Source organism: Trichomycterus rosablanca, chromosome 1 (genome assembly GCF_030014385.1).
Source record: "Trichomycterus rosablanca isolate fTriRos1 chromosome 1, fTriRos1.hap1, whole genome shotgun sequence".
NCBI classification, from domain to species: Eukaryota; Metazoa; Chordata; class Actinopteri; order Siluriformes; family Trichomycteridae; genus Trichomycterus; species Trichomycterus rosablanca.
This window is the reverse complement of record NC_085988.1, coordinates 9020103-9046161: the sequence shown is the minus strand read 5'-3', so window position 1 is coordinate 9046161 and position 26059 is coordinate 9020103. Positions and strand designations below refer to the sequence as shown.

At 41.6% G+C, this 26059-nt stretch overlaps 1 protein-coding gene across 1 annotated transcript; it reads right to left on the bottom strand.

Moving 5' to 3' along the window:
* Positions 1–206: 206 nt before the first annotated feature.
* On the bottom strand, positions 207–23357 carry LOC134318550 (uncharacterized). The gene is made up of 6 exons (XM_062999550.1): positions 23249–23357; positions 14102–14136; positions 6135–6485; positions 5500–5772; positions 2991–3059; positions 207–795 (listed from the first exon to the last, which is right to left on the bottom strand). Exons 1-6 carry the CDS (start codon positions 23272–23274, stop codon positions 725–727), a joined length of 825 nt encoding a protein of 274 aa, XP_062855620.1. The 5' UTR covers positions 23275–23357; the 3' UTR covers positions 207–724.
* Between the last annotated feature and the right edge of the window lie 2702 nt (positions 23358–26059).

The window sequence follows — 26059 nt, the reverse complement described above, 5'->3', positions numbered from 1 at the left end:
TGTTTGTGCTGTAGACTCGCTTTGCTTCTGGATTGATGCATAAAAGGTTCATTGTGCACTAATTTATAGATAGCGTTTGCAAATGTAATGTTTATATACCACTAATTTAAATAGCTATTGGTTATTAAAACATGTTTTCTTAATGAATGATTTGCTTTTTGTGATATAATAATGAGAAATTGATCATCGTATGATAATGGGTGATTCAGTTTTCGACTGGCAGTTTATAGCCCATTTTTACAATGACTTTCCCTAGACACTAAAAGTCATTAAGAAACTGGAGTGCTTAGGCTTTGGGACTCAATAGTTTGTTTAACTAACACTACCAAACTGTTTACTACCAAACGATTAAAAGTGCTTAGTGCATTAAAGCCAAACTACTGGACATAAAGGCTGCTGACCCTACAGTTAGCTACAGATAAAGAATTAATGACTCAGCCCGTCCACACTAGAAACATGATTGTTAACACTGAAAGACAGATTAAATAATCATACATGCTTTATATAATCATAATTATTTGTTATTATCAGATGTCAGTAGTCAGGACAGCCATATTGCACCATCCCTGGAGCAGTGAGGGGTTCCAGCACCTTACTCAGGAGGTATCTGCTCCATCATACCCCGAGTGTGACCGGTGCTGGGAACCCTGTGCGTTCGGAGCCGCTGCAGGACCCCGGAGGAGTAACGATCAGAGCATCGTTCATGCTGGAGATCAGGTTCATGTTAGAGGAGGTACGGCAGCATCAGGAGGAGAAAGGTGGAGAGATGGACAGAGTTTCTCCCAACACTGCTGTCTACACACACACACACACACACACTACAATTACAATACAGAAATACATTTAACTCATTCTCATTATCTCACTTTCATTTTCTCCATCCTTCTGACACGTGCAGAAGGTGGATTGGCTGGTTAAATTCTTCCTGGGTGCGAGTAAACGTGTGCCTAAAATTGAATAAATATTAGTTGGAACATTAATAGTGTTGCAGTACCACCTGCTGGCAATATTGGGTAACTGCAACATGAACGTATGCATTTATTCTTTCATTCGTCTGTTTGCCACAGCTTAATCCTGGTCAGGGTCGTGGTGGGTCCTATACTTTGAGCGAAAGGTAGGAAACACCCCGAGCAAATGGCCAATCTATCACAGGGCAAACACACACACACACACGTTTTGCTCGGCAGACTTGCAGATTTAGTTTTCTCCCACCCACTGACACATGCAGAAGGTGGATTGGCTGGTTAAATTCCTCCTAACTGAGTAAACGTGTGCCTGCGTTGCCCTATGCTGAAATTGAATAAAAACTAATTGGAACACCACCTGCTGGCAGCATTGTGTAACTACAACGGAAACTCATGCACTTATTTATTCATTCGTCTGTTTACCACAGCTTTACCCTGGTCAGGGTCGTGGTGGGTCCTTTACTTTGAGCAAAAGATAGGAAACACCCGAGCAAATTGCCAGTCCATCACAGGGCAAACACACACACACACACACACACACACACACACACTCTATAATAACAACAAAGAAATACATTTATCTCATTCTCATTATCTCACTCTCATTTTCTCCATCCCTCTGACGCGTGCAGAAGGTGGATTGGGTGGTTAAATTCGTCTGTGAGGATGGTGATGCCTCAGCCGGAATGTCGTCGGTGCCGGTCGCCTTCCCATTCTTCATCTTCTTGATGGGTGCAGCTACATCGATGGTGGTGATGGGTGGGATGGGTCCTTGCACAGACAATTCATGGTTGCAGATCCCTCAGAAGTATTCGCTCCAGGGCCACCGTGTTGATTTTCGTGTCCATCCCACGAGGTGCCGACGTGCCCATTCAAGTCGCGCAAGTGGTCCTCCAGCTGGTCCCAGAATTCTGCTTTGACATCATCGGGACAGCCGGGTTGTGGGTATCGGTATTGTGCCAGTATCGATCTTGATGGACACGAGGCGGTTGACCTCAATGACCCTGTCGCATAGCTTGCTACCGAGCACGATGTCCTCACCGTTCCTGCTTGCTTGGATGCCGTTGTAGTAAAGCTTGTATCCTTCTCTGATGTTTTTGGCCTTTGCTCCTTTCCACTTCTTTTCTTGAATGCATGCGATGTTGATGCGGTGGGTTTTAAGGGCAGCGACGAGTTCAAGGCTTCGTCCAGTCATTGTGCCGATGTTTGTAGTGCTAAGCCGTAGGTGGCTCGTTCTTTAGACCGCCCCCCTTCCGGCGAGGACGACACACGTCACCTGCAGGGGACGCCCTAGCACGTTACAAAGATCGTTGAGACCTTTCGCTCAACACCGCGGTTAAGGGCAGCGATGAGTTCAAGGCTTTGTCCCGCCATCGTGCCGATGTTTGTAGTGCTAAGTCATAGGTGGACTCCCTTCTTTAGTCCAACTTGTCCAGGGGCGGGTAGCCCTTGTCCACTTCTTGGGCCGTCCGGCGAGGACGATGTGCATCGCCTCGAGGGGACGCCCTAGCACGTTCCAAAAATCATTAAGACATTTCTCTCATCATAAATACAACCATACAATACATCGACCAGCGTCGCTCCTGCAATCGACGACCTTCACCGTTGGTTTGAATCCAGCCGGCACCGCGTGGAGTTGGTGATAGGGTTTGCCGACCAGGCACTGCCAATTATGCCCACCAAATGGCGCCCAGTCAAATTTCGAACCGAGGAGTTCACAATCTCGGAATATCCCGCTATCCGGGCTTGGGACCTGTACTGAGAGCGCATTGACATGCACACGTCCTAATAGCTAGACTGTTCAGCCACTCTCCTGTCTACAGATCATGTCTGTGTAGATGCCCGACTGGCCATTAGCACAGCTGAGATTCGACCCCGGATGTCAGCGATCGTGACCTGAAATCATTTACTGCTCTGTCACATGAGCCCTCCCAAGACATGAATGAATGAATGAAATTCAAGCTGCTTCAGGTAATTATACAGGTTAGTTTCTACACCCACGTCACTGTTTATTCTGTTACGTACCAGGTGCAATGTGGTTTCTGTGTCCAACACGCTTTTCCACCTTCACTGCTTCTGTGGGTAGAACAGGTTCTAAAAGAAAAAGAAATAATAATAATAATAAATTAGGGTTATTACTAGGGATGCATCGATACAATTTTTTCCCAACCGAGTACGAGTACAAGTACATGTATTTTTGTACTTGCCGATACCGATACCTATACCTATTTAGAGTACCGTTTTTTTTAAACAAAAACATACGTGAGAAGTGACGAGAGGTTTAATGATACCACGTCCAAAAATGCATGTCAACAAGTAGCGAGTGATCAAAGTGTTTGTGTGCTGATGTGATAAAATCAAGGACGAAAAATAAATGAATCTGAGTGGATTTGGCAACACGAACAGTATGGATTGTTCTATAGTGAGTTGGAGGTTAATTAATATTTTTGCAATGCAGCGTTGGTGTTTTGTAGAGAACGATAAGGTCAGAAATACTGTAAAACTTGTGTGTGTGTGCTGATGTATTCTGATATAAACTATATTATCCCCCTGTCCCACCTGTTTACACTCCTCTCCTGCGTTTCCCCTCACCCCGTATCTTGCGTTCTCATTGGCTGTTCGACATAGCACTCATTGCCAGTCGCACATCTCAGATCAGATATCTGACGTGCTAGAAAACTCGATCCGGTCGCCGAGCGCTCGGCGACCGGGCGGATCGAGTTGTTGGATAGTTCACACTTAGCGATCGAGAGCCGAGTTTTGATCGCCGAGTGAACGCCGAGTTGCTCCCGAGCCGGCAAATCTAGCGCCGACCGGCCGCCAAGCGAAAATCAGGGCAAAAATCGTGTAGTGTGAACCAGGAATAACGCAGCAACGTGCACTAGGCACACGGTATCGGGGCTGTTACTTTAGCCTATACCAGCTTTTCAATGGGCGCAAGGCACACAGTAACACCCTGGACGGACACACACACACACGCATTCACCTATATAGAAATTCAGTGTCTCCAGTTAGCCTGGCTGCATGTTTTTGGACTGTGGGAGGAAACCGGAGCTCCCGGAGGAAACCCACACAGACACGGGGAGAACATGCAAACTCTAAACAGAAAGGACCCGGACCGCCCCGCCTGGGGATCGAACCCAGGACCTTCTTGCTGTGAGGCGACAGTGCTACCCATCGAGTACAATCACTGACAGAATAAAACGACACAGTAAAAAAGACCCCATGAGAAGACTGTTAATGCTTTATTATGGTCAGGCTCGCAGTGGGTCCAGTGGCATTAAGGAACACCAAACGCCAGGCTCACTTATGTTTAGGGGAAATGTACAGCCATTCCACCTTCTGCATGCCAAAAGTATTCGGGCGTCTGACCATGGGGTTGTCGGACTAAAACAGAGTGACAGAGAAGCTTCTCACAAGACTTTGAAGTATGTCTGTGGGAATTTGCTATCAAAGATAGCAGCAACTGTATGGCGGGGTGCTGAACAGCCACAGTTGGGGTTCCGGTTCATTCCAGAGCTGTTGAGTAGGGTTGAGGTCAGGGCTCTGTTTAGTTAAACTGAACTATCCTTCTTGCACAGGGGCCCAGTCATGCTGGATCAAGGGCCGGCCTTCCCTAAACTGTTGCTGCAAAGTTGTAAGCATATAATTTCCTTTATATAACTGATTTACACCGATCAGCCATAACATTAAAACCACCTCCTTGTCCATTTTATCAGCTCCACTTACCATATAGAAGCACTTTGTAGTTCTACCATTACTGACTGTAGTCCATCTGTTTCTCTACATACTTTGTTAGCCCCCTTTCATGCTGTTCTTCAATGGTCAGGACCCCCACAGAGCAGGTATTATTTAGGTGGTGGATCATTCTCAGCACTGCAGTGACACTGACATGGTGGTGGTGTGTTAGTGTGTGTTGTGCTGGTATGAGTGGATCAGACACAGCAGCGCTGCTGGAGTTTTTAAACACCTCACTGTCACTGCTGGAATGAGAATAGTCCACCAACCAAAAAAATTCAGCCAACAGCGCCCCGTGGGCAGCGTCCTGTGACCACTGATGAAGGTCTAGATTAGATGACCGACTCAAACAGCAGCAATAGATGAGCGATCGTCTCTGACTTTACATCTACAAGGTGGAACAACTAGGTAGGAGTGTCTGATAGAGTGGACAGTGAGTGGACACGGTATTTAAAAACTCCAGCAGCGCTGCTGTGTCTGATCCACTCATACCAGCACAACACACACTAACACACCACCACCATGTCAGTGTCACTGCAGTGCTGAGAATGATCCACCACATAAATAATACCTGCTCTGTGGTGGTCCTGTGGGGGTCCTGACCATTGAAGAACAGCATGAAAGCAGGTTAAAAAAGTATGCAGAGAAACAGATGGACTACAGTCAGTAATTGTAGAACTACAAAGTGCTTCTATATGGAAAGTGGAGCTTTTAAGAACCTGTTAAGAACTGCTGTGGTTGCTGGGACGTCCCAATACTTTTGCTCATGTAGAGTTGGTACTCAGTATGTATTTACCTTTGACTGAAACCTTGACGGTGCTCAGGGCGAGACCTTCTCCATCCATCACTTTGTACGTTCCTTCATCTCTCCCTCTCACAGTCCTGATGATCAGCTTCCTGTTTCCCTCCTCCACCCGGGGGTCGAGGGAATCTTCGCTTCTACTGCGCTGCCACAGCTGGGTCCACATGGAGGCCTCGGAGCTCTGGAACACCACAACCTCAGCCTGGTCAGTGTACAGGTCCAGGGTCAGGTCCTTCCCTTTCTCCACAGCCTGCTCGCTCTTATGATCTGTACACAACCGGAGATGTGAAGATTATTATCCATGCATGTGTTCTCCTGATCTAGTCGTATCACTTGCCAACCGCTTGTTTTCACCTACCAGGGACGGGTTCAGACAGAGAGTGGTATCATGTATGGTCGGTTATTCCCCGTCTCCCCACCCAAAACTTGAGATGTGAATACTGTTAAAAGTGTCGTTTTGTTTATATTTCATTTCATTTACAAGTTTTTCCACTGCTTTATTCTGGTCAGGGTCACGGTGGGTCCAGTTTCCCAGAATCACTGGGAGCAATAGCAGTAACACGTCCTTGACAGGATGCCAATCCACTATACACTCTAAACTATAGTACATAGAAACTGAGGTTCCTCACCCAGGACCGAGAGCTGGACACTCTGGATGAAGATCCTTCTCTTGTAGCTCTCACCGTTGACCACCAGGTAGCTCTCGTAGACGCCGGCGTCGCTGAAGCGCACGTCCCTCAGGAGCAGGGAACAGTTGCCGCGCTCCAGCACCCCCTCGGGCACGTCGGCGCGCCCACTGTACGCCGCCGCCTGGAAGTTCTCGTGACCCATGCGCTCGAACACCACGTCGCTGATGGTCTGCCACTGGATGTACGGCAGCTCGGACGGGCGCTTCTCGTGCCGGTGCCACCTGCAGGGCAGTACTGTGTCCAGACCCACTTCAGACTGGGTGAAGGCCAGCTTGGAGGACGGACTCGAGCCTGTACGGAGAACCAGGTCATACGAGTCGAAAGTTTACGGACACTTCTCATAGAACAAACACCAAAAATAATTCAGTCATTATGTACTGATGTTTTGAAGCAGCGTCCCATGTTTATTGCAATGTACGTCAACAGAGTGTCTTCTGATTGGCAAATAAACATCCAATCACATTCGTTGTAGCCCTTTTAAGAAGAACAGCACCTTAGTTACCCTATGCTGCGGTTATGACTTTATACTGAAACTGAAGAGTCATTTGAAGACCAAGACTGACTGATTTAGGAACATCCGGTGCGTCTTGGTACCGACTGGCAGCACTTTGAGGATCAGAACGAGGCAAGCTGTGTCCAAATACTTTTGAATTTAGTGTAACTGTTTACAAAATAGAATGGACGATATGGGTAAAGCAAAGTCGAAACAAAAGTCGAAAACACACAAGTACAACAAGGTCACAAATGAAACAGGAAACAAAAATACATCAACTGAGCTCCGTCTACATACACCATATGGACAAAAGTATTGGGACACCACTCAACAGCTCTGGATTGAGGCTCATCAGCGCCCAGCCATACAAATGCCGTCATCTTTCGACTGAATGGGCACAAATTCCCATACACAGAAATACAGCAGTACCCTGAAACTCAACGTCAGTCGGTTTCAACTGTGGTGTTGAGTTTCAAGGTATTTTTTCCTATAGGAATGTTTGGGAAACCTGTTAATGTGTCCCACGGTAGTGCAGATATTTTGGGTTGTTTTTGACACTTATACACTGAAAATACCACAAATATAATATAAAAACACTGAAAAACAATTGAAAAACAGTTAAAATCTATAAAAAAATACAATAAAAGCTGCACTTTAGCTTCACTTCTTTATTGTTTCCTTATGCTTCTTAATGGTGGAGATGCTTGACCTTGGAATACCGTATTCCATTCAGTACCGGCGCATTCACATGAGAAGTGACAAAAAAACGCTTTTGCACTTTTCCATTTTTACCAGGTTAAGTTTTGTGCACTGCTATTTTGCCACTTTTCATGTGAACAGTGATGGCATAGTTACTTTGAAAAAGTAATCTGATGACTGATTACTGATTACTCCTTTAAAAAGTAACTTAGTTACTTTATGGATTACTTGATTTTAAAAGTAACTAAGTTAGATTACAAGTTACTTTATTAGTTATATAATGCGGAATATTTCAAAGATATTCCTTTGCAATACTTTATCATTCGGCTGCCAACTTGTGTGTACTGATGAGACTCAATTGAATCCCAGAACATGCCAGTGTGAATGCATGGAAAACAAATTTTAATTTTCTTTCAAGAATATGATACAGACTGACCAACACTATTACGCTAAATCAGCATTGAAAATTGACTTTACTTTTAATAGCCTTCTACAATGCTGGAGCTTCTTAAAACGGAAGATTTTCTTTTAAATAGAAGTGTTATTTACCTGCTATTAAATTGTTTTCCAACCAAATCCGCCCAATTTGGCGGATATTCACCCAATCTGGCAACACTGGAATGCGCAGAGCCAGCTGGCACTTTTGCTCGTAGCGCGCCACGAATACTACTAAATAGTAATAGTAGTACTAGTACTACTACTTCTGTAATGGTGTTGGTGGTTGACATTTATGTTGAGTGTATTACTGCACTGTTTTGGTGAAGAACTGCTCATCTGAGGTGCGCTGCTCCTGCCTGCAGAAATGCTTCCGCAAAAACATTGGTGGGGGGGTCAGAGGGGTGGCCGAAGATTACTTTAATCTGATTACTGGATTGGAAATAGTAACGCATTAGATTACTCGTTACTGAAAAATGTGGTCAGATTAGAGTAACGCGTTACTAAGTAACGCGTTACAGACCATCAGTGCATGTCAATGCGCTGGTACTGAACGGAATACGGTGTTCCAAGATCCATCATCTCCATGATTAAGAAGCATAAGCAAACGATAAAGAAGTAAAGCTTTTATTGACTAACTATTTTTAATAGTGTTTTAATATAGACTTAACGTACTGAAACGTTTCAGACTCTCTGGGAGAAGCTGATTCTGATTCACAATTTCTCAGAAGCTCATTTTAAAGTGTTTCTCAGAAGTTTTAAAGTGAAACAGTGAGGAAAATCCAGCTGAACACAGATACACGTGGAGCTTTCAGACTGGATTTGACGCTTCTTCCACACAAATGTAGATTCGTCTTACCCCACAGCTCTAAACAAAGCGACTTTTCATTGTTAATTTGAAATTAAATAAATAAATTTTTTTTTAAAGAAAGGTTGTAGGTACAAATTTCTCCCAGAAGTGCGTCGAGTTGGAGAAATTTCGAGTTTAGGGGATGTCGAGTTACAAGGTACCGCTGTACTTTAAAGTCTTGTGAGAAGCCTTCTATCTGAAAAGATCACACATAGCGCTTTTCCACAAAGAGAACCCTGGTTCTGGTTCTTGAACCAGTTCTGTTCAGGTTTCTTCAAACTTTGGTGTTTTGTAGAGAACCGACCCACGTTTCCACCAGTTTTTGGGAACCAAGCTGCGTCATCAACGGTGGGCGTTACATAAAGAAAGTACGGTTCGCACTGAAAAACCGAGTATTCTATGGGGCCAGATTAGACGCTAGTCTTTTTTTCGGTGGAAACATGTGGAACCGGTTCAAAATCAAGTTCGGGAACAGGAACCACGTCGGTGAAAAAGGGGTAACAGAGGTCACTCTGTTTTAATACCATTTGTTTTTTAAATGGGACGTCCGACAAGCTCACAGTGAGGTGTCCAGATACTTTTGGCCATCTATTGGCAAGACTTTCAGACTGATGTTCATGCTCAGGAACTCCTTTTTTATCTTTATTAAGTTCCATTAAGTTGTTTCTGACTCCTGGCGAGCACTCCTTTATTAAGCTGGCATCTTCTGGTGGGCACCTGTGGTGTGTACAACCATCTCCAGGCACCTCACCCCTGTTCACATACTTTTGGCCAGATCCTCTGTAATAAAGCGTCCAGCTGTCATTCAGGCCAAGCAAACGTTACCGACGCAAAGTTGACACAGTCTGTGACATCAACAGGTTGCAAATTAGGAGCCTAATGATGTGGCGACCAATAGAATTCGAGCACTGAGGAGAGCAGTACGAGCTTTATCTTCACCACCTCGAAACAAATCGTCCCAACTTTTCTGGAAATTTTTCTGGGGTTGGAAAGTTCGTGATGAAATCTCCGTACCTGTTTTGGTGGGGGGTCTTGATCTTGTTCTGTGTCCACGGCCGTGCAGGTTGGGAAATGAAGAATCCTGTGACAGATGTGTAAGTGATTAACGTTCTGCAGGTGTTACGAACAGCTGGTTTTCAACACATTTATTTATTTTATGTTTTGCAAAATAAGATCATCTGATGGTTCTGTTGAGGTCCATGTGTTACTTTGGGTTGTCGGGTTAGGTCCTCTGAGGGTTCTTAGGACTTCAGATTTGCTCGATAATCAACCGTTCATCTCCAGCGAGATCTTGATAAAAGCACCAAACCATTCCAGGCCATGAGTGCCCACCTCACTGCATTGTGCCGTCTTTCATTTAGCCGGCTTGTGTCTATTAATCGTCAATTTAAGGTTCAGTAGAGGCACCAGTGGGACTCTTCAGCTCTCTGACAGATAAAGGTCCTGCATTCCATTTCACTTCCATGTTCCTGTTTCCTTAAAACGTTGAACATTCGTGATGACAGTCGAGTTCTGGTTCTTTTGAGCTCTTGTTTTTTTTACATGCTGTGTTAACCTGTCACATATGTGTCCAGGGATTTCTTGCTACATTTCTAATAGTGGTGGTAAATCCGGTTCATTTTATGGACTCGGGTTAATATGAGTCACTCAGTAATGTGATCCGATCACTTGAGTCACTTGAGTCACTTGTACTTACATTCTGATTGCGATTGATTTACTGCATGAAAATGCATCCAAATATCACTCGACTTCTGTCCTCTCATCTCCTGTAAATAAATCCTTCTCTCTTAATTCTCCTGGCACCTCACACTTCTCTTGTCAGTGACAAGTTAACAGTTTTTTCTAAGTGGACTCTTGATCATGGGAAAGAGGGGGGTGGACTCTCCTACCAATCAGATGGGTATATTAATGGATCAAGGGTTCAAAAGGGATGGTCAACAACAAATTGCCATGTTAACTTGACCCAGTCAGGCAGCCACAGTGGCACCAAAACAAAGTCAATAAATTACCTTGGGGAAGAGCTGTGATACTCCCTAAGTGGTTCAGTCCTAAAGTAACCTGTAAGCATTTGCATTTTATTAATATAACTATATTTTGTTGTTGTTTTGCTTACAATAATGATGATAATAACAATAATAGTAATAATAATAATGATAATAATAACAATAATAGCAATAATAATAATAATAATAATAATAATTATAATTATAAGGCCAAAGCTGTTGAGTAGTGCTGAGGTCAGAACTATCTTTATAGAGTCATGCTGGAACAGGAAAGGGTCCTTAAATGGTACCTGCAAGGTTGTGATCATATCACCTTCTTTTATATGATAAATTTATTACAATTGTTAGCAATTGTTGCGTCTGGCACATATGAATTTAAAAACTAGAAGGGGTGTCCCAGTACTTTTGTCCATATACTGTGTGTTCCTGAGAGTACATTGAAGATGATAAAGAAGGAAACACTGGGACAAAAACACAATAAATATAAACTTTTTTGATGCTCAACCAGACAAAAACTGTCATCTTCTGACTGACCGGGCACAAATCTCCATACATGGTCACGTCAAAGTCTTGTGAGAAGCTTCCCAAAAGAGCGTGTGTTGTTCTAGCTAGACATCACACAGAGGTCACACTATTTTAATACCATTTGTTTTTTAAACAGGATGACACCAACAACCTCATGGTCAGATATCCAGTCACGTACAGGCTAGGAAACATTGAATCAATCAATTGATGAATCAGTGTAGTTTCATATTTTTATTAATTATATACCACCGTCATTGGTTTAACAAGGTGGTTTACAGCAGCAAAACAATAAACAACATACAGCAAAAATAGTCAGCTCCAATCAGACAGCTGCAACCAAACATGCTCCCCACTGGCTCTGTGTTGGTCACCTGTGGGAAGGTCCATACAAAAGCCCCGTGAGGTCAGTGTGGGTTCCTCACACCAAAAACACACGTAAAGAGCTGCTCACAAGCCCTTTCTAGTCCCAGAGTTCCTCAATTTTAGAGCATTTTTAAATGGTTTGGATCCTTAAATAGGCTGTAACAGAGGCGGAGGGATTTTTTGCTCTTTCCTTTGTAGAAGAGATTTAATTCTGGCACACTGGGGGGTTTCTGAGGCTTGATTATGATCCCGTTAAAGCATCTCAACAGGGTTCAGATCAAGACTTTGAGTGTCATAAAAAACCCCAAATAATAAATAAATAATAAATGTATTCATTTTGTGCGGAAGTTCAAAAAGATTAGAAGAGAGCGCCTTTATTTGTCATATACACATACACCAATCAGCCATAACATTAAAACCACCTCCTTGTTTCTACACTCACTGTCCATTTTATCAGCTCCACTTACCATATAGAAGCACTTTGTAGTTCTACAATTACTGACTGTAGTCCATCTGTTTCTCTACATACTTTGTTAGCCCCCTTTCACCCTGTTCTTCAATGGTCAGGACCCCCACAGGACCACCACAGAGCAGGTATTATTTAGGTGGTGGATCATTCTCAGCACTGCAGTGACACTGACATGGTGGTGGTGTGTTAGTCTGTGTTGTGCTGGTATGAGTGGATCAGACACAGCAGCGATGCTGGAGTTTTTAAACACTCACTGTCACTGCTGGACTGAGAATAGTCCACCAACCAAAAACAGCCAGCCAACAGCGCCCCGTGGGCAGCGTCCTGTGACCACTGATGAAGGTCTAGAAGATGACCCACTCAAACAGCAGCAATAGATGACCGATCGTCTCTGACTTTACATCTACAAGGTGGACCGACTAGGTAGGAGTGTCTAATAGAGTGGACAGTGAGTGGACACGGTATTTAAAACCTCCAGCAGCGCTGCTGTGTCTGATCCACTCATACCAGCACAACACACACTAACACACCACCACCATGTCAGTGTCACTGCAGTGCTGAGAATGATCCACCACCTAAATAATACCTGCTCTGTGGTGGTCCTGTGGGGGGTCCTGACCATTGAAGAACAGCATGAAAGGGGGCTAATAAAGCATGTAGAGAAATAGATGGACTACAGTCAGTAATTGTAGAACTGTGGTAAGTGGAGCTGATGAAATGGACAGTGAGTGTAGAAACAAGGAGGTGGTTTTAATGTTATGGGATTCAGGGATATCAGGGATTCAATCAATCTGGTAGGACGGAAGCATCAGCATCAGCGATTGTGAATCATTTTTACCTGCTTTGGTGTGAATGAAAGTGACAACTCCTACAGGATGGCTCAAGAGCATAGAGGAGATACCAGGACTTAGGGAGAGATGGACAGAGCCAAATCCAAGGTGCTTATGCCACCAAGGAGCACCACACACTGTCCAGGAGCTCAGTGATGCCCTGATCCAGGTCTGGGAGGAGATACAGTACCCTCTCTTAATTGTTTTTTTCTTAACAGTGGTACCTTGTAACTCAATGTCCCCTAAACCCAAAATGTTTGAACCTTGACGCCCTTCATTGAGAAATTTGTACCCTTAAACTCGACTTGAGCGGTAAAATGTCATCAAAGTGTGAATCTGAGCTGAATCTGCATTAGTGTGGAATAACTACCAGATCCAGGGTTACAGCTCCACGTGTATCTGTGTTCATCTGGATTCTCCTCACTGTTTCACTTTTAAACTTGTGTTACAGCTCGAGCTTCTGAGAAATGGTGAAAATCAGAATCAGCTTCTCCCAGAGTCTAAAGCTTCTGGTTCAAAATAAAGCTGAACGTGGTTTAATGTAGTAAAAGAAGGAGACAGAAGCACTAAACTTCTCTTCATTATTACTGCTCATAAGTTCCTCCACTAATCACATTCCTCAGTTGTTTTAGTACAACGTCATGTTAAGCTTTGTTTACCATCACACTTCATAGGAAATAATGGCACAGCAGCGCAAAAGTGGTTTTGTCACTTCTCATGTGAATGCGCTGGTGCTGAATGGAATACGGTATTCCAAGATCAAGCATCTCCACCATTAAGAAGCGTAAGGAAACAATAAAGAAGTAAAGCTAAAGTGCAGCTTTTATTGTATTTTTAATTGTATTTCAGTGTGTTTATATTATATTTGTGTTATTTTCAGTGTTTAAGTGTCAAAAACAACCTCATTATTTTACATCAGACTAAAATATATGCAGCTCCACGGGACCATGGACGCATTAACAGGTTTCCCAAACATCCTTATCCTTAAAAATACCTTGAAACTCAACGTCTTTTAAACTCGACGCCACTCCCAGAACCGACTTACGTTGAGTTTTAAGGTACTGCTGTATATTCAGTATAGTTCAGTATAATATATATATTCCTGATGCAACTAGTGCACCTTCCAACGGCTGGGCTCTTCACCTCCCCCCTCCCGACACAGCCAATCTCGTCTGTGTATTTGCTCATGACGCACATTTAAATATTTAAATATGAATGTAAAGTTAATTTATAAACTTACCAACATCCATGATGCACATGACATGCAGGCACAACCTAAAAAAAGAGAGATTTGGTTAAAAAGCATCACCAGGCACAGAGCAGATCACTTCATGTTCACCTCATGAGCCCTTGTGTAACCTGAAAATGTGGAGTGCCAGCTGGTGTCAGATGGCCTGGTATGAATATTTCAGGAAGTGTTGATGCCCGGAGAATGTCAACACAACCGTCTCTCGGAAAGTACCCAGAAAGCAGCAGTTACGCTGGCAGAAAAGCCTTGTTGATTAATAGGTGAGAGTGAGAGGAGACAGGAGACTGGTTTACCGAGCACTGAAATGACCACTGCTGAGCAGAAAAGCAACATAAAGAATCTGACGCTACAAACTTACCCAAACTAGACCCAGTAAAAACAGTGTAATCATCTAAAATTGATTTTAAGATTCCTTTATTGATTTTTAAATCTGTTAATGGTCTCGCTCAACAGCACCTCAGTCACAGGGTTATTAGGTACATCCCATCAAGAGCCCTCAGATCAGCCCACAGGAACATGCTGGCCATACTGGTCACTCTAATCTATGGGACTCCCATCGTGATAACTTAGCTTTTGTTTGTTTGTTTATTAGGATTGTAACGTCATGTTTTACACTTTTTGGTTACGTTCATGACAAGAAACGGTTTATCTTCACACAAGGTTCTTCAGTTCACAAGGTTATATCGAACACAGTCATGGACAATTTAGTGTCTCCAATTTACCTCACTTGCATGTTTTTGGACTGTGGGAGGAAACCGGAGCACCCGGAGTAAACCCACGCAGACACGGGGAGAACATGCAAACTCCACACAGAAAGGACCCAGACCGCCCCACCTGGGGATCGAACCCAGGACCTTTTCGCTGTGAGGTGACAGTGCTACCCACTTAGCCACCGTGTCACCCTAGATTAGCTTTTAATTAACGTTTTATTACCTTTAACATGATTACCTACACTTTTAAAATTGTTCTTTTATTTAAATTTACTGCTTTTAATGCTACATTTGCACTTTTAATTGTGTATCTTAGATTTTTATTGTATTGCTGTCGTTTGTTAAGCACTTATTTAAAAAAGCGCTATATAAATAAAGCTCATCATTATTATTAGGCTAGTGTTAGTGATGTAATGACGTAAAAATGTGGGACCCCGATATAAATTAATTTATTTATATATACAGTATATATACAGTATATATATATATATATATATATATATATATATATATATATATATATATATACTGTATATATATATATTTTTTTTCCTTTATGTATTTTCTCCCTTTTAGCGCATTCAATTGCCCGATTGCATCACGCTTCCTCTCCATCAATGCCGATCCCCGCTCTGATTGAGGAGAACGAAGCTAACCCACGCCCCCTCCAGCACGTGGACAGCAGCTGTATGCATCTTATCACCTACACTTTGATGAGTGCAATGCGGATCAGCTCTATGTACGGAGAGACACACCCTGACAGCACTATTATCCCTTCTCTGTGCAGGCGCCATCAGTCAGCCAGCAGAGGTTGTAATTGCATTAGTTATGAGAGAGTCCCTATCCGGCTTAATCCCGCCCATATCTGAAGGACAGGCCAATTGCTGTTCATGTGGCCGCTCAGCCCAGCCGGCAGGCAGAGCTGAGATTCGATACGATGTATTCTAGATCCCAGCTCTGGTGTTCCAGCGTGTGTTTTTACCGCTGCGCCACCTGAGCGGCCGGGGCCCCGATATTAAATGCACATGGTTTGAATGCCATAGCCGATCAGCTGATCATGTGCTTCCCATACTATCTTATGTAAGGCAGGTGTAGTCTAGTGGTTAAGGTACTAGACTAGTAATCAAAAGGTCTCTGGTTTAAGCCCCACCACTGCCAGGTTGCCACTGTTGGCCCCTGAGCAAGGCCCTTAACCCTCAATTGCTTGGACACTATATTGTCACAGTACTGTAAGACACTTTGGATAAAAACGTCTGCTAAATGCAGAAAATGTAAATGTAAATGTTATAATGGCTTCATATAGCGTCATGGTGCACCATGTTACATAGTACTGCTTCCACGAACATGCCAGTGCACTTCAACGGCCTCCCTAGTCACCAGATCTGAATCTAGAAGGGCACTTTTAAGATAAATGTTGATCACTTTGTGCCAAAAGGGTTTTAGGGACAGCAGCAGCTCAGCGGTTAAGGTACTGGACTAGCAATCAGAAGGCTGCAGGTTCAAGCCTCACCACTGCCAGGTTGCCACTGTTAGACCCCTGAGCCTTAACCCTCAATTGCTTAGATCAGTGGTTCTCAAACTGTGGTACGTGTACCACTGGTGGTACGTGAAGCAGCACGAGGTGGTACGCCAGATAATCTCGGAAAAGTAATTACATGCACTGAAAAAATAAATAATGTAATAATTATAAATAAAAAAAAATGAAACAAAATGTGGAAATTACTAATAAAATCTGTTTCAAAGTTCTTATAATTCTGTTTTAATAAAATCAGTTTAATTAAAACGAATGTGTTTTTAAAAATATTCGGGGCTACGCAGCCACCGTACTTCCTTACGTCTATACTTCACGTTCGCGGTTTCCATCTCGAAATTTCAGAAAAGTGATCAGTAAAGTTATCAGTAAAGTGATCAGTAAAGTTATCAGTAGCTCTCTCACTTTTGTCAGAGCAGATCTGCGTTTGAATCTCACTGATCTCGTTCCTGACATCACAAGGCTGCTCCGCTAAACACGCGCACTCACTGTAATGATGGATCGTTCGCGAACGATCCGATTCTATTGAACGGATCTTTGAAATGAACGAAAGGAACCGAGTCTTTTATTTCTGCGCAGTTCTAGACTGTAATCCACCCATTCAGCTTCACATCAGTAGAGGGAATTAATCGTAAATTGTAATAAGAGCTGTTTATTGTCGATATTCAAATCCGAAACACTTTCAGTATCACGGAGAGCGAGACACACACACACACACACACACACACACAGAGAGAGAGAACTAGTAGTGTAATGGCAAATAATTGAGAAATAAACTATAAACTTGTTTAATTGTATTAAATCTGATTATTTCATGGCGCTTATGTTTTAAAGCAGAAATAAACACAGGCACATCTCTGCACAAGAGAGGATTGTTCTGAAACTTTATGCGATGCAACCACAGTGTGTCTCTAACCTGTAGTTTTTTTCCTTTTGAAGTAACTTTTTTTTCTCATGTAAGTGTTGTTTGAATTAGGAATACATTTAAGGCAAGGTAGCAAAATTTGATATTAATATCGGGGGTGTCTTATAGTTTACCCAGTAGCGCCTCCCGAAGAACGAAGAGCCATTTCTTTGAACGGCTCTTTAAAAGGAACCGAGCCAAAAGATCCGGCTCCCTTCAAGAAGCCATAATTCCCACCACTAATATATACACACACACCTAATTAATGTGTGCCATATGTGGTTCTGTGATGAGAAACATAGGTGGTACTTGGAAGTTTTGGTTTGATAATGGGTGGTACTTGGTCTAAAAAGTTTGAGAACCACTGGCTTAGATAGTATACTGTAACTGTAATGAAAGCCGCCTTGGATAAAAGCATCCGCTAAATGCTGAAAATGTTTCACAGAATCCATAAAAGGCCGTGATCACTATACTAACATTTACATTTTCACCATTTAGTGGACGTTTTTCATCCAAAGTGACTTACAGTACTGTGGAAGGATACTGTCTAAGCAATTGAAGAATAAGGAAGCAACCTGGCAGTAATTGGGCTTGAACCAGCGACCTTTTGATTACTAGTCCAGTACCTTAACCACTAGGCTACAACTGCCCTCTTATATTCAGGTTTGCTCAAATGTTCCCATCAGTTTTTGAAATGTATGAGTATTCAATACAGTATTCAAATCATGGCACAAAATAGTTTTGTAGGATTGTTCTGAAAACAATCAGAGTCCTACCCAGTATTTGTTTGGTGTTCCTAATAAAGAGGCAAAAAACAGAAGCACAGGAGAAATGTATGTACAACAAAACAAGAAAAGAGAGAACAAAAACTCATACAGACAGAGAAAAACAGAAACAAGACAGTAGACACACACAAGTAGCATTTAGCTCAAACCACAATCACACGGTGAGAGAATAAAGCCCGGATAACGTCATGGAGAGAGAATAAAGCTCTGACCCATGCTCAGATTTACAGCTGTTTCTCCAGTAGGGCACAAGGCACACAGTAACACCCTGGATGGGGCGCCAGTCCACACACACATACACACTCCCATTCACCTATAGGGCAATTCAGTGTCTCCAATGAACCTGACCGCATGTTTTTGGACTGTGGGAGGAAACCGGAGCTCCCGGAGGGAAGAACATGCAAACTCCACACAGAAAGGACGCGGACTGCCCCGCCTGGGGATCGAACCCAGGACCTTCTTGCTGTGAGGCGACAGTGCTACCCACCGTGCCACCTTTAATCCTGTCACCAAGTCAGGAACAAACCCTGAACAAACCCAGTTTAGAGGGTGATTTAGAGCAGGAAAAATAATACAAAATGAAATAAAAAGAATTCTAGGCACATAAACACGAGTCTGGAAGTGATCTTTGACTCCACTCAGTCCCATATTAAAAGAACATTGCCAGGATCCGTCCCTTTATCTCATTTTGCTGCTGCTGCTAAGATTATCATCAATGCATTTGTAACATCTAGAATTGACTACTGCAATGCTGTACTTCCCTGCTTGGGTTTGGAACAGGCTGCAGTATGTGCAAAATTCAGCTGCAAGGATTCTAACCCATACAAGATCCTGGGAGCACATCACCCCAACTCTGAAACATCTACACTGGCTTCCAGTACAATATTAAATACAATATAAACTGCTGGTGCCGGTTTTTAGATCTTTACACAGCCTCGCGCCTTCATATCTTGGAAGTCTGCTTACATCATATTCTTCAGCTTGATCTCTTCGCTCTTTCAACTTGCATCTGCTCGAAGTTCCTTCCTCTAAATTACATACATTTTGTACTTGCTTGTTTTCCAACTGACTTTTGGGTGACCTAGAGCTGTGCCACATGTACAGCGTTCCCACGTTTGTATTGTGTACTCTTATTTGTATTTTTTTCTTTACTTTTCGAGTACAGTGCCCTTGGGTGTCACGAAAGGCACTTTTCAAATAAAATTTTATTATTATTATAAAACCAGATGAACCTGTTTCATGTTTTGCATGGATCACCAAACGTAAACACAGTTCATTCTTCATGGTAAAACCTCTCATTAAATGTAACAGCTAGTCTTTTTCTTTATTATCTTCTTTCTATCTTCTTATTATCTTTCTATAACCTCCTTATTATCTCACTATTTTGTCTGAGACATTCACAAAGACTGAGATCATGTGGGTGAGGCTCCACTCAGTCTGAAACTAAAACCCAGACAAACACACAAACACGCTACACATACCCAAACCCTATACATTCATACAAACACACCATATGTATATGTATTTTTTCTACACTCACTGTCCATTTTATCAGCTCCACTTACCATATAGAAGCACTTTGTAGTTCTACAATTACTGACTGTAGTCCATCTGTTTCTCTACATACTTTGTTAGCCCCCTTTCACCCTGTTCTTCAATGGTCAGGACCCCCACAGGACCACCACAGAGCAGGTATTATTTAGGTGGTGGATGATTCTCAGCACTGCAGTGACATTGACATGGTGGTGGTGTGTTAGTGTGTGTTGTGCTGGTATGAGTGGATCAGACACAGCAGCGCTGCTGGAGTTTTTAAATACAGTGTCCACTCACTGTCCACTCTATTAGACACTCCTACCTAGTTGGTCCACCTTGTAGATGTAAAGTCAGAGACGATCGCTCATCTATTGCTGCTGTTTGAGTCGGTCATCTTCTAGACCTTCATCAGTGGTCACAGGTCGCTGCCCACGGGGCGCTGTTAGCTGAATATTTTTGGTTGTTGTACTATTTTCAGTCCAGCAGTGACAGTGAGATGTTTAAAAACTCCAGCAGCGCTGCTGTGTCTGATCCACTCATACCAGCACAACACACACTAACACACCACCACCATGTCAGTGTCACTGCAGTGCTGAGAATCATCCACCACCTAAATAATACCTGCTCTGTGGTGGTCCTGACCATTGAAGAACAGCATAAAAGGGGGTTAACAAAGTATGCAGAGAGACAGATGGACTACAGTCAGTAATTGTAGAACTACAAAGTGCTTCTATATGGTAAGTGGAGCTGATAACATAGACAGTGAGTGTAGAAACAAGGAGGTGGTTTTAATGTTATGGCTGATTGGTGTATGTAAATATATATGTATATATAAACCCTACACACACACTATACACATACGTACATACACTATCTGAATCTCTCACTGTCTTTAAAAGATGATTAAAAACCCACCTAATTACTGAGCACTTAAGCTAAGATCTAACATGTACTTACTAACACTGTTATGTATTTCATATACAGTGTATCACAAAAGTGAGTACACCCCTCACATTTCTGCAGATATTTAAGTATATCTTTTCATGGGACAACACTGACAAAATGACACTTTGACACAATGAAAAGTAGTCTGTGTGCAGCTTATATAACAGTGTAAATTTATTTTTCCCTCAAAATAACTCAATATACAGCCATTAATGTCTAAACCACCGGCAACAAAAGTGAGTACACCCCGTAGTGAAAGTTCCTGAAGTGTCAATATTTTGTGTGGCCACCATTATTTCCCAGAACTGCCTTAACTCTCCTGGGCATGGAGTTTACCAGAGCTTCACAGGTTGCCACTGGAATGCTTTTCCACTCCTCCATGACGACATCACGGAGCTGGCGGATATTCGAGACTTTGCGCTCCTCCACCTTCCGCTTGAGGATGCCCCAAAGATGTTCTATTGGGTTTAGGTCTGGAGACATGCTTGGCCAGTCCATCACCTTTACCCTCAGCCTCTTCAATAAAGCAGTGGTCGTCTTAGAGGTGTGTTTGGGGTCATTATCATGCTGGAACACTGCCCTGCGACCCAGTTTCCGGAGGGAGGGGATCATGCTCTGCTCAGTATTTCACAGTACATATTGGAGTTCATGTGTCCCTCAATGAAATGTAACTCCCCAACACCTGCTGCACTCATGCAGCCCCAGACCATGGCATTCCCACCACCATGCTTGACTGTAGGCATGACACACTTATCTTTGTACTCCTCACCTGATTGCCGCCACACATGCTTGAGACCATCTGAACCAAACAAATTAATCTTGGTCTCATCAGACCATAGGACATGGTTCCAGTAATCCATGTCCTTTGTTGACATGTCTTCAGCAAACTGTTTGCGGGCTTTCTTGTGTAGAGACTTCAGAAGAGGCTTCCTTCTGGGGTGACAGCCATGCAGACCAATTTGATGTAGTGTGCGGCGTATGGTCTGAGCACTGACAGGCTGACCCCTCACCTTTTCAATCTCTGCAGCAATGCTGACAGCACTCCTGCGCCTATCTTTCAAAGACAGCAGTTGGATGTGACGCTGAGCACGTGCACTCAGCTTCTTTGGACGACCAACGCGAGGTCTGTTCTGAGTGGACCCTGCTCTTTTAAAACGCTGGATGATCTTGGCCACTGTGCTGCAGCTCAGTTTCAGGGTTTTGGCCATCTTCATGTAGCCTTGGCCATCTTCATGTAGCGCAACAATTCGTCTTTTAAGATCCTCAGAGAGTTCTTTGCCATGAGGTGCCATGTTGGAAATTTCAGTGACCAGTATGAGAGAGTGTGAGAGCTGTACTACTAAATTGAACACACCTGCTCCCTATGCACACCTGAGACCTAGTAACACTAACAAATCACATGACATTTTGGAGGGAAAATGACAAGCAGTGCTCAATTTGGACATTTAGGGGTGTAGTCTCTTAGGGGTGTACTCACTTTTGTTGCCGGTGGTTTAGACATTAATGGCTGTATATTGAGTTATTTTGAGGGAAGAATAAATTTACACTGTTATATAAGCTGCACACAGACTACTTTTCATTGTGTCAAAGTGTCATTTTGTCAGTGTTGTACCATGAAAAGATATACTTAAATATCTGCAGAAATGTGAGGGGTGTACTCACTTTTGTGATACACTGTATATATATAAACTTTGTTTAAACAAAGTTTTGCACATTTGTGTTCTGTATTTTAACTAGAGTAAAACAATGTCTACTGTGGAAGCTCTTCTGTAAGTCGCTCTGGATAAGAGCTTCTGCTAAATGCCTAAAATGAAAATGTAAAATATATACACACACACCCTATACTTATCCACATGCACACCTACAATCTACACACACACACACACACACACACACACACACAGAGGCCCTATTTAAATGTTAGGTTTCAGATTCCCGAGAAAGGAAGCCCACAGGCTTTACTAAATTGAAACAATACAAACTGAACTAAAACATGTTAATCAAGGGAAATTCAAAAAGTACTATATCATATTTTACACCACACTATATACCATACTCTGTGTGTGGTGTGTGTGTGTATAATATATACTGTGTGTGTATGATATATACTGTGTGTAAGTAGTGCTGTGTGGGGAAAAAGTTCACAACAATTTTAGTATATGTTATAATATATTATTATTATATATTGTACTATACTATATTATATTATACAATATATTTATACTGTAGTACCTTATAGAAACCAAAACTGTTGCAAACTCCAAAAAATAGAAAAAAGGAAGAAAAAAAAAACTATATGATTACAATATGATACATCTGCTATATATGCTTGTTATACTGATCTATATACTATCTGTACTATAGCTAGAAGACACACATGCAGACACAGGGAGAACATACAAAACTCTTTACAGACACTGACTGCAGGGAAGTATCAAGCCCAGGTCCTATATCCTATCAGGTGCACCACCAGAACACTCTTGCACTATTTTGTTCATAGTGTGTTTAAACCAGCATGCACATATACATTCTAAACCAAACTGCATTTAACAAAGAGGTGAAGCCAAATACTTTTATTTCAAATACTTTATTATTTGCTTGTTTTACTTCATTCTAAAGTCTAACATTGATTTAGTAATGTGCAAGAATTATAATAAAAACAAGAATATGCACAAATGAATTGGAAGTGTGCTTGCATATTGAAATATTCGTCCCAAAAGTAATACTTACCAAATATTTCTGGTGCTGGTCCTCATCCTGCCCAGTCCTGGACTCTGCCCTGTGCTGCCTCAGTTAGATGTAGATCTTCTCACTGAGGGAGTTTGCCCTATACATAAGCACTTGAAATGAATCAATGAATCGAACTGAGATTGATTCCCAAAAAAATATTATGACACCGATTTCTAGCCTTTTTTAAATACAGTTTAAAATGTCATCCTGTTAATTCGTCAGTATAAAACATATTTTGTTGTGTAAAATGAATTTCTTACTATTTGTAGGATTTTGTGTCGTATTTTATCTTAATAATCATGATTTTAAGTAATCGATGCGTAATAGCTACTTATAGATAGGGTATAAACGCTATAAATATTTACTTAATATGCTCTACTATCAAAGTAATACACAAAACAGTAAAAAAAAAAAGAGTATATAGCTTTACAGTAATAAAAATATGTAAAATTGCGCATTATCTATGAGAATCGACTCTGAACCGACTCGTTTAAACGATTCATTTAAAGGAAATAGCTCCAATTCAGCCGAAACGAAACTCAACTCGCGAACGATAGTTTATATAAATGCTGAATGTATTATTTTAAACTGTGATTATTGTACATTTTGAGTCATTTTGTTATTGAAATGTAAACAAACACGCGTAATTTTACTTAATATTAGTAAAATCAGTATAAACCCAACTGAAACCAGGTCACTATGACAACAGACCTGCCCCCTTCTAAACGGTCTGTGGACCAATAAATAAAGCAGCGCTCTCAAGTCTCACGCATTGAGAGTGAGACACACGCATTTCAACAAGCTCACACATGGCATGTCTCACGCTGAGAAATGATTAAACGAGTCAAAGGCAGATCTACTCCGCGCTCATACTGCTGTCTTAAATTAGCGACCTATCGTCAATCAGAAAATAGAATTTCTCAGCCAATCAGAAAATAGAATTTCTCAGCCAATCAGAAAATAGAATTTCTTGTTGCTGGGTGACTACCAGTTGATGGACATCCCCAGAGCCGTAGATAGAGAGAGTTGCGACACTCCTTGATCTCGCCGCTACGCGGTCACGTGGTTCATGTAACCCTCAATAGTTCCAAACAAACCCGGCGCTGTCATGTTCTCAAATGGGACAGGCAGCAGTAAATGAAATATTAAACGGCAAATAATAAACATTTGTACAATTTCTGGGTATTTTCAACTGCGTTTACATTTACTGCATCTGCTTTAATGTCAATTTGGTATATAAAGTGGAAGATTGATGTTTATAATGACTTGTTAATAGGTCGTTCTTGTTAACACACAGTACATTATAATAGCATACATTACATAATGCGATATCCTTAAGTAGTAGAGACAATATACAGTATAGACATTAAAGTTTTTTATGTTTTGTTTTTTGCATAAACTAATCTCCCTTCACTTTCCTGAGGATTCATAATAATAATCATTTTTGCTAAACACTAAGTCATGTGCTGGATTCATAAGGTTTACCTGCACTGAATGAACAGATTGATAAACACATTACCGTACCAAAAACATTATAGTGCAGGTACATGAAATAGCTTCATTCATCTCTTATTTCATGAGTGATTAATAATTGATTCCTACATGTAATACATTAATGAATTCATTATGAATATGCACTAGTTCATTTTGTCTAATGTAAGTGGTGGACAAGGTACACAAACCATGTAGGTGAGTTAAAGTAGAGATATCCAAGGTAACATATTACTCCAGTAAAAGTAGTAGTAAAAGTAAAAATACTCTTTACCTCCACTAAAGTACTAAACTAAATTTACCTTCAAATGTACTTAAGTATGAAAGTAAAAGTATAATGATTTATTGTGGTTCTAATGTTTTATGATCATTTCTGTAACAAGACTCTTGATTAATCAACTCATTTTAGGTGAAAAGACTCGTGTGTCATTAATTAAGCTTAACTGACTAAGCTAAATTGGGTTATACCTATTAATTAAGATAAACATGTAACATTTAGTGCTGAGCAAATGCTAAACAATAACAGTATTAAGTATATTAATGACATTAAATTCATAATTTTTTTAAAACAAAGCAACATACAGCTAAAAATGTTTGATAAGTAGTGGAAATGAATGGGGCTCTATGGGATGTTTGGAACTATACAGAGCTCCACAACCCGGAAGCTGGGCAGAAAAAATGTCCCGCCCCCTTTCCAACGGTTCCCTATGGGAGTGTCGCCACTCTGTTCTCTCTACCGCTCTGGACATCCCTATGCCCCAAGACCAAGTCATGTTTGACGTTGTATTTATAAGGGTGATTCTTCAATTGCGGGCTCTTTTGACCATCTTAACTTTTGAAAAATAAAATTAGTAATAATTTAGTATTAATTATGTCAAGATAATGCTTACATGCTTTAAAACAAAGACTTAATGATGGCTACAATTGAGCTTATATAGAATTGTAATATTTCATATTTATTTGCGAAGTGGCATAGCAAAATGTCATTATGTGTTGGTAATGACGTGTTGCGGTAATGACAAAAACTAGCTAGGCCATGGATTTGCTAAAGCTAGTCAACAGCTAGTACAAGATGCACTTTAAATACATATAAATAATGTGTAAATTTCTTTTTTTTTTTTTTTGGTAAAGTACGGCCATATTGATGTAAATGGTAATGACGCTGAATAAATATACTCTATGATCAGGAGGAATACATGATTAAATTACTCACATTTCCAGACATTAAAATGTTAATCTTCTCTCATGGCTGGCATGTGCTTCCTTGCGAGTCTTTGTTTCCATGGTTACAACATAAACAAGTGTTACCTTCAAATGATT